We start from the raw sequence: 15,756 nt of genomic DNA, 5'->3' as shown, positions 1-15,756 counted from the left end.
AGTCTGTTAAATTGACTCAGTCCTCATTTTAGAGTTACTCATTAAAATGTATTAAAAGAAATTATCTCCCCTCCAAACCGTATGTTCCCACCACTCACATCTCCTGAATTAAGACATTAAGATTATCTTCCCTAGTAATTGTCAGTTATATGGCAATGTGAGAAAATACAACGTTATAATGTAGTTGTTAATATATGCACTGAGGTTTGATACTGGAAACTACCTTGCACAGTCATTTTCACTGCAGTTTTAGAGGCAAAAATAATATACACATGGCTTTGAAAGTTTTCCATGCTGAGGTTTGATTTAAAAACATGCTGAGCAAGCTGCTCTATTTTTCATATTGTTTTAATTTCAGAGGATTTCAGAAATACATGTGCTTTGCAGTTTTAATACATATGACGTCATTTACCTTTGATGTTCATAGTTACTACAGAAATTAAAGCTATTTATGGACTAGTTCTTAGTAGTAGACTGTCGCTGAGCCCTTTTGATACATGGAAATTCCTAAGCAGGATAAGTGACAGACGTAGTTATTTAAATAGATTTGGGCAGCATGTAAATGCCAAAGGTATTTACCAGGCTTCCCAGTTCAGCTCAGTGTTTATGTCTGAGCATACCTGTCCATGCTGATAGCAGTTAATGTGGTTCATTCAGTTAAGATTTTCAAAGAAATACAGATGAAATGTGTCTCCTCCGGGTGCTTGACTTTTGATGTGTGTGTTTTCATGGCCACTGCTCCAGCAGGGAGATGGACAATGTGCTCCTATAGATCACTTCTGATGCATCAAGTAATTTATCTGATAGACTTCAAAAGTATTTTAATAACTCCAAAAAACATATCCAAGTTAAAGTCTAATGAGGAATGTGAGTTTGTGTCTTTCCCAAGACACAAATTCTTTCAACCTTTCACAAAATGTAATCAAAGCCCAAGGGGTGTCACTAAAGTCCCTTTTGCGAGAGTGGGATCTACAACCCATTCACAGAAGATGCTCTGTGCCCCAAACACAGCCAGCTTTCGGTAGAGAGGTGGTTTGGTGTCACTGACTGGTATATTTTGAAACATATATATATACATATATATATAAATGCTCTTATGCTACTTTTAAAAATGTTCTATACCTTATCTTACATAAATAATCTTAAAAATGTTGGCACTGAAGCCTGCACATTTATTTAGATCCTTTAAAACTGCTAGCAATTAGCTTGGGGTTACATGAAAAGGTGGTGAAGAGAGGATTTAGCTTTGAGGGGAGAGTTCCTGAAGTGAATTTCCAGTATGGGATAAAGAGATTAGCTGGGTTGCCAATATGTCTTTGTTAAGCTGTAGTTTCAGGTGGCTGCCCAGCACTGAGACGGCTTTCTAGATAGATGCACTTCGACCTAGTGTGAGTTTCTTGGTAGCTTGTTACATGTTTTGGTGCATATGGACAGGGCGTTTGATTGAGAGGGAGGGACAGCAGCCTTTTCAACTGCATCTAATCTGTCCTCACATTTAGTCCTCAGTGCTTTTGGGATACTTAACCATTTTTAATTTCTTTTCCCTAACAAGAAAATTGAAATAATTTGAAAGCCTGTCATTAAGGGTGTCTATAACAAATCATCAGCAAATGTATGTAAAGCTTATGCAACTCATATGCATGTGGAAGGGTACTTCAAGGTATTTATTCAATTTTTTTAGTCAATACATTTTTTAAAGTCCATGGAATTCCTGATCTTACAAGGCTCAGCTGCCAACTTGTCAGGCATTTCTGGACCATATCAAAAAAAATTACTGTATTTTGCAGAGAAAATGCATTGACTTTTACTGCTGTTATCTAATGCTTTATTTCTGTCTCTCTCTATATCTTTATCTAATCTAAAAAGCATTTAAAGTACATAATGAATTTCTTGATCCAGAATAGTTTTATAAGACAACATATTATGACCTTAGACTTAATATGCAAACAGAATCTCACTTCAGTTTCTTATTGCTCTCATAACATGCACTGAAAGACAAAAAGCCAAAAGTCTCTAGCTAATAGATTAAAAAATGTCAAGCAATGGGCATGAAGAAACCTAATAAAAAACAGGTTATAAATAATTGAAGAGCAATATTTACTGATAATATATTTCTCTCTGTTGTCAAGAAAATGTATTCTGAAGGCAAAAGTTCTGCTCTGGAATATTTTTTGAAACCTTTCTTGGGCAGTACTCAGTGTTGGCAGTACCTCACACTGCATACTTCCATGCCTGTGTGGAGCATTACTACTTAGAAATTTATTTTGAGGCAGGAAAGCAAAAGGGATAATTGGGAAAAAGCTCTGAAACATGATTTATTCTCGCACCTACTGATGACAAATGAGTCACCACATTATCATCTCAAATATAATAGTGTGATTTCAGAATAACTCTTTTGAACCATACTTTATATATCAATTTTGCAATTATCATACACATGGAGATACCCTCTGTAAATCCTCATGGCTTGTATGAAAAAGATTACCTATAAAATGAAGGATTGAAGTATCATACCTTGCTGCATTAAGTGACTGAGCTGTTAACAGCACGTGCTAGGCAAAACCCCAGGGAGTTTCGAGGTGCAATAATGTCTCTGAAGGGCAGCGCAATGGGCTGATTGACATGAGCTTCCAGCAAAATGCTCTAGCGTTAATGGAGGAGTGGTTACCGGAGGGGGACGAGAGGGGCTTTGCAAGGTGTTTCCCGCACTTGGCACAGCAGGACCTCTTCCCTGGCATGGCGGGGTGTGGAAAGCCGGCAGCTCCACCTCCTGTCCCTGAGCTGCTGAGCGCGGGCTTTCCTGCGGTCTGTGTCATAGGTAAGCCTCATGTTGCTTAATGACAGTAAACCTGCTCAAGAACAGATTTAACGCATTAAGAAGCCCTCAGCGGGTTACAGCATTGGTTGTATGGACATATATAGGGCCCACATAGTTTTAGTTTCTCTTCCCTCTGAACAAAACAAATTCCGCTGTCACTCTGAGACACAAAAATGTTTTCACCGATATAACTGGGCTGCATCTATGCGCCAGAAAATATTAATCATCCCAGTTTGCTACCACCAAAAAACACCTGCTTTGAGAATTAAACAGCTGCTGTTTGCACTGGGCATGCACTTATTCTATAGATTATCTGGAGCAGAAAGTTAAGAGTAATTGAAATGACAAGGAAAATACAGCTGCAGGCACACAGTTCCCCATGCTGGAACCTAGGCAGAGCACTGTGGATTAATGTCTCCTGCCTGCTGCCCCCAACTGCAGCTCTGGGTTCAGCTCCAAGACCTGTTAGGACATGTGAGCAAGGCCCAGATTGCCCCGTCCCTGAGCCCCATGGCCTTCAGTGCGAGGAGGGCTCGTTAGTCTCTCACACACACAAAAAAACCCAACCTCGTAAGCAAACCCCCCAAAACAGTGCCAATAGCAATGGGAATTTTTTTTTTTCCCCCGGCAGGGTGCGGGGGGGAGGTTTAATGATTTTGTAATTCTAATTGAACTGGAGACAGACCTGTTTTAAATTCTTTTGTGCAGAGACTTACTGGAGAAAAAGTAAAGCTAACCATGTATTGTAATTTATTCTGAACATAGACCAAAAAAGCAATGAGGCTGGGAATAATGAGATGCTTTAGGGGGCTATATTTTGTGGGCTATCAGAAACTTTCTAACAAAAAGAACATAAAAGCAAGTCTTGAGCTTGCTTCCTCCCTTATCCAGGGCAGTATGAAATAGCTGTAGCAGTAAGCTGCCTGGGCAGGAGAAAGAAAGAGTGCCATTTAGCCAGGTGCGAAGCAGCTTTGCCCGCACAGATATGTGCCTGTGTCTCTGTTTTCTCCCTTCCTTAGTCTGTCTCTTTCACCAGGGCAAGAACAACTTAGGGCAGCGCTGAAACTTCCAAGCAAGCAGAATGTAAGTGGAAGCAGTTGATACTTTTGAGATGCTTCTCAGAGTTTTGTGGATTCGTGGAGCTGAAATACTGAGCGAATGAGAAGTGTTTGGGCATGGGAAAGCATCTGAAAATTTTCTAGTTTAAAGCTGTTTTCCCCAGGCTAGCCAGTGCATTGGCAAATGTGCTCTCATGCCTTTGTTTCCATTTTTGTCATATATCTAGATGGGGCATGTTAAAAGTTAATCCAGTGACTATTCAGTAGTTGGCAGACTTTAAGCCAGAAAAAATGTTTCAGCCATAATCTCTATGAAGCTTTGCTGAAGAGAATGAAGTTGCAAATTTGAACTAGATTTGTTTAAATATTGTTTGTAAAGTGTTTGGTGTACATTCACGCCTTAAGCAGAACGTCATGTCATTAAGCTACAAAATCAGTTCTCAGAGGCTATTAAGCTACAAAATCAGTTCTCAGAGGCTGGCGTGGTGCAAAGGCCGATATTTTCAGTTTCATTCTGTCCTTGACCTCTGTACTCAGACTGCCACCAAGGGGAACGGTTGTGATGGTGACGGCATCGCAGCGCTCCTTGGCTCGCTTCCTGCCCTTCGCTGGCCTGCCGAGATGAGCCCGGCCCAAGGGCCGCTGGCTACGCCTCCATCTGACCGGTAGCCCGATCTGTCTCCAGCAAAACCTGCCTCTGAAGTTTTCATCTCTGGTGGTTGTGAGTGGCCCTTTGTAAATAAATAACCTTAAGAAGACAAAAAGTCTTTCAATCCGTATGGACTGGAAATGGACGCTCCATTTCCTAGTAACAATTATTTCAGCCAGCTTTCTTCTAAGAACCAGTCTTATTCTTGTAGCCACAAATAAATGAGAGTTTTCAAATACTTGAAGCTTCAATGCTGCAGTGTTAGAAATATTTTAAATAGTAATTTTATTCCTTTTCTAATTTTAAATTCATAAATGAAGAGAAAATATCTCCTACAATGAACGCTTTTTTTCTATTTTCTGTAAAAATCTGAACTTTTCTGTGCATTTTCTGTCACTATTCTTAATGGAAAATATTGCATACTTTTGCAGGCTATTCATGTAAAAAATATTTTAATCACAGAATCATTGCCAGGAATTCCCCCCTTTTATTGGCCTCTTGGAAGAATTCGAAGCTAGGAGACATTTTCCCATTCAGTTAAATACAGTTCCAAGAAACACATGCAGGCTTTTAAAAATTCTCTGTAGAATTCAAAGTGTGCTGCCAGTTTCAAACATGAGAATGGGAAGTCATGTATGAAATTTAACAAGCTGGATGTTTAACTTAGCACATTTTTTGTAAATTTGTGATTTGCACAATGATTTATTTCCATATTTATATGCTATCAATATTTTAAATAGAATTAGAGTACTTTATTCTTTTAAATATACTTAATAAATCTTTTAAATGGTCTAAGCTTTTCCGCAGCTCAGTAATCACTTCCTGCCACTGGCTTGGTCTGTGCACACTGCTCTGCATCTGTTGACAGCCTGGCCCAAAGCTTTCTGCTTGTGAGAAGTGACAAGGGCTGAATCCAGGTTCCAGAGACCTGGATGAAAATCACTCTGTGGCATCATTTCTCAACCAAGCCGATAGCCCAAGTCAATGGAAATGATTATTAACTGAGGCAAAGCTTACACTGCTTATGAGTTTGCATAGCTGTGCTGGCACAGCTACTTTCGTTAAGACTGAGAAAAAGCTCACCCTGGAATCAGCAGGCTCAGGTGATTCACGTATCTGTGCTCGTGACCCTTCTGCCCATCATCCAGTGCCCTCCCTAGCTAGATGGGACTGACTTAGGCAGAAGAGCTTTTTGTGCCTGAAAGGCTTATGCCATTGAACTGAAGGGCTTTAACTATAGCAGCAATAGGACTTCCTAAGCGTAAGTTGTCTCAGACAGAGCTGGAAGTATGGCTCATGTGACTTCATTGTAGCTGTGCTACCACAAATCCACAGTGCTGCCATTTCTAGAGCAGTTTTTGCAGGCTTTGCCTGGAGTTTGTAGAGACCCCAGACTTGAGGAGCTGAAAGGATTAAAAGTTAGAATTACTAAGTTGCTGCCAGGCATCTCCACCAGATATGAACTGCCAGAGAGAAGTTACATAATTCTGATTTAGTCCTGTTGATGACCTCAGCTGGGCTTAAAAGAGTATAATGGCTCTTGTACATATTTAGAACTGATCTTATTAAAAATTATCTACAGAAGGTTTGTTGTTGTTGTTTTAGTGAGACCTGGATTGATCTCTGTCTGTAGCACTTGCTGAGGACAATGTGCAGTAAACGTAATAGCACTGGTGACCTACATACAGAGGTGGACAGATATCGTCATATCTGAATTCATTTGGTTGTGTGACCTTAAACTTCGTTGAAAACCTCTATCTGCAATTTTCATGGATACTTCATTGCTGAAATATTATATGAATAGACTTGATACTGAAAGAACCTCTCTGGGTCTTTGTGGGAAAAGGCAACTCAGTTTATAAATGGAAATGTTGGTTTATTGGAAGATTATTGTTGAAGGTTTTAGGATAATTAATATACAACTTTTTCTAGTTACGAATATTAAATAGTTTCTTGCTCCAAATAGAAATTGATCATTAAAGATAGTGTAATGTTTAGTGACTAGTGATATCTAACACGAGGAATCAAAGGTTCAGAACAGACTTGGAACAGCCCTGAGCATTTGTCATTTGAGAAAGTACACAAAGGTATGCTGCAAAAGGCTCCAACACAAACCAGAAAAGAAAGAGATAAATCAGACTATTCCACTTGTTGAATTAGATGTCAGAAAGTTTGCCAAGGTCAGCAAGAGTGCTATTTTTGTGAATATATAGTTGGAAGGAAAGGTTGAAGTATGTTTCTGGGGAAGGCCATGCTGAATAAAGTGTTTGGTTTCCTCAAATAAGCTACTGTTGTAGTATTTTCCATGCTTTACAGCTATCTCCATATTTGAATTATATTTTGGGTTAATTTATAAAGTAATAAACACAATCCTCCTACCCTTATTTTTGCAAAATTTGGAGGTGAAATAAGTATGTGAACTAGTTCTCTCGGTAATGTTCATTCCTATCCTGCCGTGGTTACAAATCTAGAAAATAATTAACAGATTTTCTCTAATGCTTCCTAAATATGTTGAAACTATAGAGCAAATATTGACCAAGAGGCAGCAAAACTTGCCTGGACTGGAGAAAAAAATAATCATTTATATAACTGATAGCAGATTGCCAAAAAAGAAATTCTGGAAACTTTGATTCTTGTCAAGTGGGCCAGGAATGGTGCGTACATGTATGTGGGTATTCACAGGTGGCTCCTTTGCATCTCTTGCGAGATCCCAGCTCTTGTTTCCTGGAGCCAGGGCCAGGACAGCTTTTGGGTGCGTGAGCCATCCTTTGAGAAGCAAGAGGGAACAGACTATGAGGCTTTCCAAAATGCTAGCAAAAACTTCAAGAATGATGTTTGCCACCATTATCAGGTGAAGGGAGGGAAGGAATTTGGGGAAGGGGTGGAAGAAACAAGCCTGCACCTTGTAACTGGTTTGAGCACATTGGGCAAGAAGGATTTTGGACTTTGTTGCGTGCAAAATGACAGCAGAGGTAGAGGCACTTCGCTCCCTCTGCCCCGGGAGGAGACAGGGCACTTCTCTTTGTCCAGACTCCCCCACCCCATCCTGCCCCTGCAAAACAAACAAACAAACAAAAAACCCCATAAAAACATTTCCTCCCCCTTCCCCCCCCCCCCCCAAATGGGCCCTGTTTTAGGATTAAGAAAACTAGAGAAAGGCATTTGCTTCTAACGCCCACTTGGCTACAAGTTAGGGTCAAAGACCACCTGCAGGGATGATGCAAGGGGCTGTTGTGCAGGGGCCCCGGCCTGCGCAAGCCGCGAGCCTCCCTATTCCCCCCTCCAGCCTCGCTTTGGATCCCAAGGGATTGCGAAAGCTCTGGGGCTATATAAAGCAGTGCCTGGCTGGGCGGCCTGGCTGCTGCTGCCAACACTTGAGCTTTTGAGGGGCTGCGGGGACTGGCACTGTCTGTAAGCGATCTTGCTACAGCAGCATGGGGCGGCCAGGCCTCTTTCATGTGGATGCATCGGGGAAAGCTGTGGGATGCCCTGAACTCATCAGGGTTGCCCTTCTTTATTCCCCGTGTGCTTGACAGAGCCCTTTTCTGACTCTGTTCTCTGTTTGCTGTTGCTGTAGGGACGAGATGGCCCCTGCGAGGAGAGTCCTGGCCTGGCTGCTGCTACTGGTTCTGGCCTTGCTGGGTGGCAGCGCAGCAGAACGGGACTGCCGAGTGAGCAGCTTCAAAGTCAAGGAGAACTTCGACAAGAACAGGGTAAATCTCCCTTTTCTGGATCTGTGATGTCTTTCCTAGTTCCTCTTCTCAGTCTACAAAATTTGGCATTTGGGAATACCACTGCGTTCACGTTTTCACCAACAGCCACAGACCACAACTTGGAGAAACAGCAGGTGCGTGTAGTGTTACTTGCACCTCTGCAGGGCTGGATCCCGATGCCTCTCAGGATACCGCCGAATCTGACATTCAGTGGAATGGTCTCAAACTGCATGGTCAAAACAAAAAAGGAGTGTAGCAACTCAGTTATTTCTATGAAAAATTAATATTCCAGTGTTTTCCAGAAAGTATTGCAATGAAAACACATACTTAGGTTTACTTCTACAAAGATCCTGCTAATTATTTTATTCTGTCCATCAAGTTTTGCATGCTGTGGATACAAATAAGATACCAACTTTTTCATAAACCCTTTCTGCCCTAGGATATGTTGGTGGATTTATGCTTTTGAAACAACTAGATTTGTTTTTTTAGATACAACTTTGAGGTATGGGTTCAAAGATCTGCATGTCTTCTTCTCTGTCAACCTTCTCTAGTTTGTAATGTTTCCAAATATGTTCCCCATGCCTTCTAGATCTTAACTGCAGCCTTTCTAATTTCCTTTCAGTATAGTGGCACCTGGTATGCTATGGCAAAGAAAGATCCAGAGGGGCTCTTTCTGCAAGACAATGTGGTAGCCCAGTTTACAGTAGATGAGAATGGACAGATGAGTGCTACTGCAAAGGGCAGAGTCAGACTCTTTAAGTAAGTTGTTTCCACTCTTCCATCTCTTCTTACTGCATGTCATGAAACTTCTGATTTGCTTGCTGTTTCTCTAGCCCTACCGCTATCACTCCAAATCTGTGCTGTTAGGTTTTAATGTGTTGCTTTCTCCCTGGCTGCAGTAACTGGGATGTCTGTGCAGACATGATTGGCTCTTTCACTGACACAGAGGATCCCGCCAAGTTCAAGATGAAGTACTGGGGTGTTGCTTCTTTTCTTCAGAAAGGAAGTGAGTACTTAGCTATGGAAGATGCAGAACTACCTGAGAATATTATGTTGAGCCCCAATGCTGGGGGAGAGGAAGAGTGTTAGATTTCTTAACCACCTTTAAAAAACACAATAAGGATCATAAAGTAAAGCCTCACAGTAAAGAAAGTAGTCACTATCCATTATGAGAGAGAGACAGGTGGTTGGTTTTCTATAAACAAGTAGAGACCAGGCCTTTGGTTACCTTTGTGTTTCTTTTGTTTGTTATTGAACAGTATAAACAAAGGTCATTGTTGGGGGGGGGGAAGGGGATGAAATAATTGAAGTCTTGTTTTAGTTCAGGACAGAGTTATTGAATGCTTCCGTCTTCTTTGAAAAGCCTAGCGTAAGACTTGGTTTTCAGCAAACAGTGGGGGAGAGGATTTTGCAACTGCTCTTTTGCTTAGTCTCATGTGCAAATACAGAGATTTGTTTTTTAAAGAAACAGATATGATGATGTGTGTGCGTATACATTTATCCATACTTTTGTGATCATTTGCCACACACCTAAGCATAATTAGGTTATTGAGCCAGATAGAGATTTGTTTATAGCTCAAGATTTTCTCATGAATAGTTTCCTGGAGAAGTAGATCAAAGAATCATATTAAAAGCTCCATCCTCTCTGAAGAAAAATAAAAGAAAAATAAAAGAATGCTCTGGAAGCCGTTGGCTTTGGATTGCTGCCCAATTTCCTCACAGCCCGCTGCTGAATCGTTTTTGCAGGAATACTCCAGAGTGCTGACTGTTGTTGCCTGCAGTAACACAGATGGGTGGCATCGTTTTTTGTTCCAGGAAGGGTTAGGTGGAGAGATGGTGCTTGTTACTGCAAATGTCCAGTTCATTTCTGTGAGCACAGAGTGTCTGTGTGATCGTACATTTATCACATTACCTAGCTAAATGAATTCTCTAAAATTGTAACGGTGTGTTGAGGAGATACAGCTTGCTGCAAGTACATTTCTAAGACAGGTACATGGCAACTGCATGATGATTTTCCGCACCAGTGTGCTTTATGCCGTGACCCCAGTAGGTAAATGGTGACTCAGGAAGGTTCTGTGTAATCTGGAGTATGACCAGCATGAGCAAGATTTTCTGTTTGTTTAACTTTTTTTCTTTTTTTTAATCACTGCCTGTGTTTTACTTTAAAAAATCTTTATGTACTTCATGATGGTTACTGTAATGCATGTTTCTGTTTTTGTGCCATTGCCACAGTTTATAATGATGTTCAGGCATGGATTTGCAGGAGACTTATTAGCTTGATGCCACTCTTGTTTTGGGTTCATGCTGGAAGAGAAGTAGAGAAGTTTCAACCTCTACATCTCCATCATCCAAAAGAATTGGAATTAAATACTTGACACAGGAGTAGGAGATAATTTGTTATCACTCATAGAAAACTTTGTGGCATCACCTCTTTTACAGAGTTATGACAGATTTCTTAAGATTTAGAATTTTATTTACTTCTCTAATTCCTTTTTTCTGTGCTATTGTTTCTCCCAGATGATGATCACTGGGTAGTGGACACAGATTACGATACTTACGCTCTTCATTACTCCTGCCGCCAACTAAATGAAGACGGCACCTGTGCCGATAGCTATTCCTTTGTGTTCTCCCGGGACCCCAAGGGATTGCCCCCAGAGGCACAGAAGATTGTCAGACAACGGCAGGTAGACCTCTGCTTGGACAGAAAATACAGAGTTATTGTTCATAATGGTAAGAATGTTTCCTGAAGAATTTTATTTCAGGGTTTAATTGGAGTCTTGTTTATTAGTGAATGCTTGAAGACTTATACCTCGTGGCTTTAACAGTGTCTCTGGAAACTGGAGTTCTTAGAAAGTTCACTCCAACTTTTGCTTCCCTTATCTGAAGGAGAGCTAATGTGTATAGCTTTTTATGTGTCATATTACATCAGTTGAAACAATTAGAGGAAGTTGTAAAACGATTGAATCAGCGTAGTATGAATAAACATGCTAAGGATAAACTTCATAGTGATTGTAAAGAGAAATTGTGTCTATCAGAATTCTTCATCTTTCTTAACAAAGTAGTTGCTGAAAAGGAAGAACTATTATCTTTGTTTTCAAAAAATAATTTGAAATATCCCTCACAAGAGGTTTTTAAGGAAAAACAGAAGTCTTGGAAAAGATAGTGATGCTCCACCTTGTATTAGTAGGATTGTCCCATTCCCACACATCTTCATGTCCAGTTCTTCATAGAGAACTGTTTATGGAAAAGGGACATACCCTTGTACTACAGGATGCCTGAGCTTACAGCAGAGAGACATACAAATTGGCTCACTCTATAGCTTGTCTTTACCTGCTTCCATTGGGTGTGTGGGGCTGAGAAGCTGCAGAGAAGCTAAGGGACTACATGAGGAATATACATTTCCAGCACCACAGAAGGGTGCACAAAGTTAGAACAGTGAGGTTTCGAAAGTGTTAGATTTCTTCTATTCCATGCAGTAAAATGTACCAGTGGTGTGAAGGGTAGAAAGTTCAAAAGTGTCTTAGAAAAGGCCAAATGGTATTTTATGCTGGTTTAATCAATGATCTGGAAGATAACATAAAATACATATTGATAAAGATAACACCCAGACTGGGGAACAGTCTAAAAAAAAAAAAAAATCAGAGCCATATGGCACACATGAATGCTGTGGCCAAAAAAGTCAGGGTGGTTCTTGAATGCATAAACAGAGCATGTCAAAGATGAATTTACAGACTTTCATGAGACTGTGGTGCTTGGCAGAGGTTTGCTTGCTATGCCATGTTTAATGATCCTGATAATTAGAAGACAAGCAAACGTGAAAGGAGAAAAGCAAAGAAAAAATGACAGAAAGTTTGTAGAATGTGTCTTCTAGTGAGAGCTTCAAAGACCTTGATATTTTTCTCATCAGAAAGAGGTTAAAGTCTGACCTGAGCAAAGTCTATGCTTACCTGCAAAAGCAATGGGGATTGGATAGTAAAGGTTTTGCAAACACAGAAATAATAAAATAAAATGGCTGAAACTTGATGCCTGGCATATTCAGGATAGAAGTAGAGAGCCATTTGTTTAATTCTAAAGGTCATTAACCTTTGGAACAATTTACCAAGAGCTGTTGTATGTTCTTCATCACCGAAATCTGCAAATCAAGATTAAAGGCTTTTCCTAAATGACCTGTTGGAAGAAACTGAGATTGACTGAGGGAACTCTAATGTATTACAAAGAAAGTCAGCCCAGTCAGCTCTTGTGCCTCTATTGTCTGTTCTTCTGACCTGTAAACAGAGTAATATAGTGCCATGTTGTAAAGTATGTTGATAAGATGGTGCCTGAGAGACCTGCTAACGTAGGTGGTGTTGAGCATGCTGATTAGCGACCTGGAAAAAGTGCCTGGCGGCAATGAAAAAAGTTTTGTTTTGAATGAGAGTTTGCAGACAACATAAGAGTATTTAAGGCATTCAAAATTAAGAGACATCATAAATGCAAACAAAATTGGCTTTTGATAAGTACTCAGTAATAAAAATTCAAAGGAGAAACTTTAACCTTCATAAACTGCTGGCTTCTGAATTGTATATTCAAGAAAGCATCTGTATGATGCAGTAGAGAGTGAAACAAAAGTACTGCTTAATTTTGATCAGCCATCAAAAAGTAAATATCTATTTGATAGTATAAAATAGGATAGAAGATAATTAATGTCATTATGTAAGTTGACAATACTTTCTTGTTTTTCAATACTACAACTCCTCTTTGAAATACAGCAAGAATAAAAAAATCTGAAGATGAGAGAACAAAATAATGAGATGTTTTGGCTATTTTTTATGATAGCAAAGATAAAGTTTAGATTACAGTTCTTACACTGTGCCTTTGAGAGATTATTATTAAGATCATCTCTTGCATCCCTGTCAAACCCAGAGATAGATAGCATTATCCTGCTATTGAATAGGCTATTGGACTTGTACAAGTACTGGTCTGATTTAGCTTAGCAGTGCCTGTGTTTCTATTATTTCCACACTATATGAGAAATAAATGTATTGAGAATCTTTGCAAGAAAGTACAAACCAAGGAAAATGAGCTTTATTCACTTGTTCATAGTTTTTGATACAACTTCTTCAGACATGGCGTAATTTCTATGAAATGGAAAGGTTACCTTTTTCACAGAGTATGGAAATGGTAGTGTATTTTAAATATAAAAGCTTAGAATGTCTTTTGAAAGTTCAGTCTCAAATATACTTTGACTGTCCAACCTTAATTTAGAAGCTGATCTTGCCACCTTCAGTCTGTTACAGAAATATCCAACCTACCAGACTGAATTAAGTGTTGTATTTGTTGTCTGCTGACCTAATTTATATTCAGGTGGTAGGTGTTGAGTACAGTGTCTGACAGACTGTTTGAGTTCCTTATTGTTTGTAAATGAAAAAAAAAGGTTGCCTCTATCCTTAAGGCTGTCTGCTTTTTACTGAAGGTTGTGCCAGATTTTATCTTTATGAGCCCAGCACCAAAGTATAAAGCAAATTTAAAGCCAGCTGTTTGCATTCTTCCATTGCTATATGATCAGGACCCGTAATTACCGTAGTGTTAATTGATTCTGAATTCTCCAGTACACTTAAGTCCAAGTTCCTGCAGAGCAAATATATTTGGGAGAGAGAGAATGATCGTAAGCTAAAATGGAGGGTAAACAATATTTTAAAGTTTGTGTTAGGAACTTTTGCAAACTTCATTTAAATCCGTATGAGGGTGATTGAAAGTCTTACTACTTTATGCTGTAATTCTGCAATTAAGAGCTGCAGAATTATTATCAAAATAGCCAGTTTCATTTGTCTTTATCAAAATTATTATCAAAATAGCCAGCTTCATTTGTCTGTATTAACTTAGGTTCATTTGTTATTGTAGTCAAATTCTGTTTGAACTTTATAGATAGTTGTATATCTGTTCTCATTGTGCAAGCCAAGCCTACATCTTAAAGCTAAATCTGTTTTTCCCAAAGATTTGTTACTAGCTTTCTGTATAAATACTGTACTGAAATTAAGTCCCCAAAATAAATAATAGATGTACAAAACTTAAAATAGCAGTTCTTTGTATACTGGCTCTTTGAGGCAAAAGAAGCCTAGGAAGTTTTGTTTTGATTGTTGTTTATCTTGCATTTCTAATGGCAGCTCCTTCCTAAATGTGGATCAGGCTGTGCATCAGGCTGTGCTACTCTTTTCTCAGAGTTGTAGCTCAGTAGCTTGAAGTTACTCAGTGTGAATGTGGATATCACACTTTGTTTAGCCTTCTAATAATATTCCTAGCAACAGTAGTGTCACCATAAATATTTACATTGACAGTGGGACTACTTGTAGAGTAAGACACTATTTTACTGAAGTTAAAAAAATGAATCTGCTGCTACCATTCAGTAGAAAATGAAATCCTGAATTACAGTGGTGTGTATATATATTTATCTTATCTGCTGTTGCTATTGGAAGTTTTGGAGGAAGTTTTGTTTGTTGAAACACATTCTTATTAGAAAGCATAAATTACAAATACTTTAAAGCTCATTAATTTAAAGCTCAATGATTAAAAAACAGTCTGCTAGATTAAGAGCAGTTTATATATCTAAAATATATAAAATGCATAATACATTTTACAATATTATACATATTTATATATTCTATATAATGTATAAAATGTAATCTTAATATAAAAACACTTTAAGTTTGGTAAAAGCTTGAATATTTTAATGTTTCCAGTGTAATTGAAAAATAAAACTTTGATATTTGTGTTTTTCAGGATTCTGCTCTTAAGGAGATCCAAAACTATGGAAGGAAATCACGTAACAGCAGCATGGATGTAATGTTAACACATTGATTAAGTGTTCAGTTGAAAAGCTTTTAAATGGCTTCATTTAGATCTTGAATATATTTATCTGAGCTGTGTAGCTCAGCTTGTCAATAAACCAATGAAATGTTTTAATAAACTTGGATTACAGGGGATGCAGATTGTTTCTATGCACATCTGTACATGTAGATGATGGTTTTATTAGTAAACCATTATCTTAATGCACTAGGTAAAATTGGTGACAGATGGCAATAAATTAGAACACAGTATTTCTCTCAGTTTCAACTTATGACTAATTTAAATTCTAAAAAACTTACATTTTTTCTAAGACTTTTAATTTCCTTCCATATACTGTCATGTATACCACCTATTTATTTTATGATACGACTATTGAAGACATAAAAAATATGCATCTTTTTTGAAGAACCTATTTTACACTTGCTATGAGTAAATGTTTTTAATTTGTGAAATTCAGAAAAGTCGTCACTTTTTAAACTTGATATGCAACCAGAAATGATCATCCACCTGGTGATAATGCATATTTATGATCTCAGTATTGTTTTCTACCTGAAATGAGTTAGTTTGCCCAAAACTATATTCAGGCAGTGAGTTACCTAGCTTTATATGCAGGCATCTTTTTTTGGAAACCTACATGAGAGTGCATATTTCTGAGGAGGTGAGAATTCTACCTGCAGTAAGTGTAAATACAACTGT

The 15,756-nt window shown here is 38.7% G+C and overlaps 1 protein-coding gene across 1 annotated transcript; it reads left to right on the top strand.

Annotated features, from left to right (window-relative positions):
• The first annotated feature begins 7,913 nt into the window (after positions 1-7,913).
• Positions 7,914-15,304, top strand: RBP4 (retinol binding protein 4). Its single transcript, XM_010211362.2, has 6 exons — positions 7,914-7,936; positions 8,103-8,238; positions 8,861-8,997; positions 9,138-9,244; positions 10,756-10,968; positions 14,995-15,304. Exons 2-6 carry the CDS (start codon positions 8,110-8,112, stop codon positions 15,006-15,008), a joined length of 600 nt encoding a protein of 199 aa, XP_010209664.1. The 5' UTR covers positions 7,914-7,936; positions 8,103-8,109; the 3' UTR covers positions 15,009-15,304.
• Positions 15,305-15,756: the final 452 nt, after the last annotated feature.

Source organism: Tinamus guttatus, unplaced genomic scaffold (assembly GCF_059628265.1).
Source record: "Tinamus guttatus ecotype Peru unplaced genomic scaffold, ASM5962826v1 Tinamus_guttatus_pri_ptg000314l, whole genome shotgun sequence".
Lineage (NCBI taxonomy): Eukaryota > Metazoa > Chordata > Aves > Tinamiformes > Tinamidae > Tinamus > Tinamus guttatus.
Note: the sequence above shows the minus strand (reverse complement) of the source record. Positions and strands in the feature narration are given on the sequence as shown.

Excerpts from the sequence above, each read along its gene's own strand:
- RBP4 (XM_010211362.2), top strand. The coding sequence starts at position 8,110 with ATGGCCCCTGCGAGGAGAGTCCTGGCCTGGCTGCTGCTACTGGTTCTG. Across the intron at positions 8,998-9,137 it reads GGCAGAGTCAGACTCTTTAA|TAACTGGGATGTCTGTGCAG; the intron begins GTAAGTTGTTTC and ends CCCTGGCTGCAG. Across the intron at positions 9,245-10,755 it reads TTCTTTTCTTCAGAAAGGAA|ATGATGATCACTGGGTAGTG; the intron begins GTGAGTACTTAG and ends TGTTTCTCCCAG.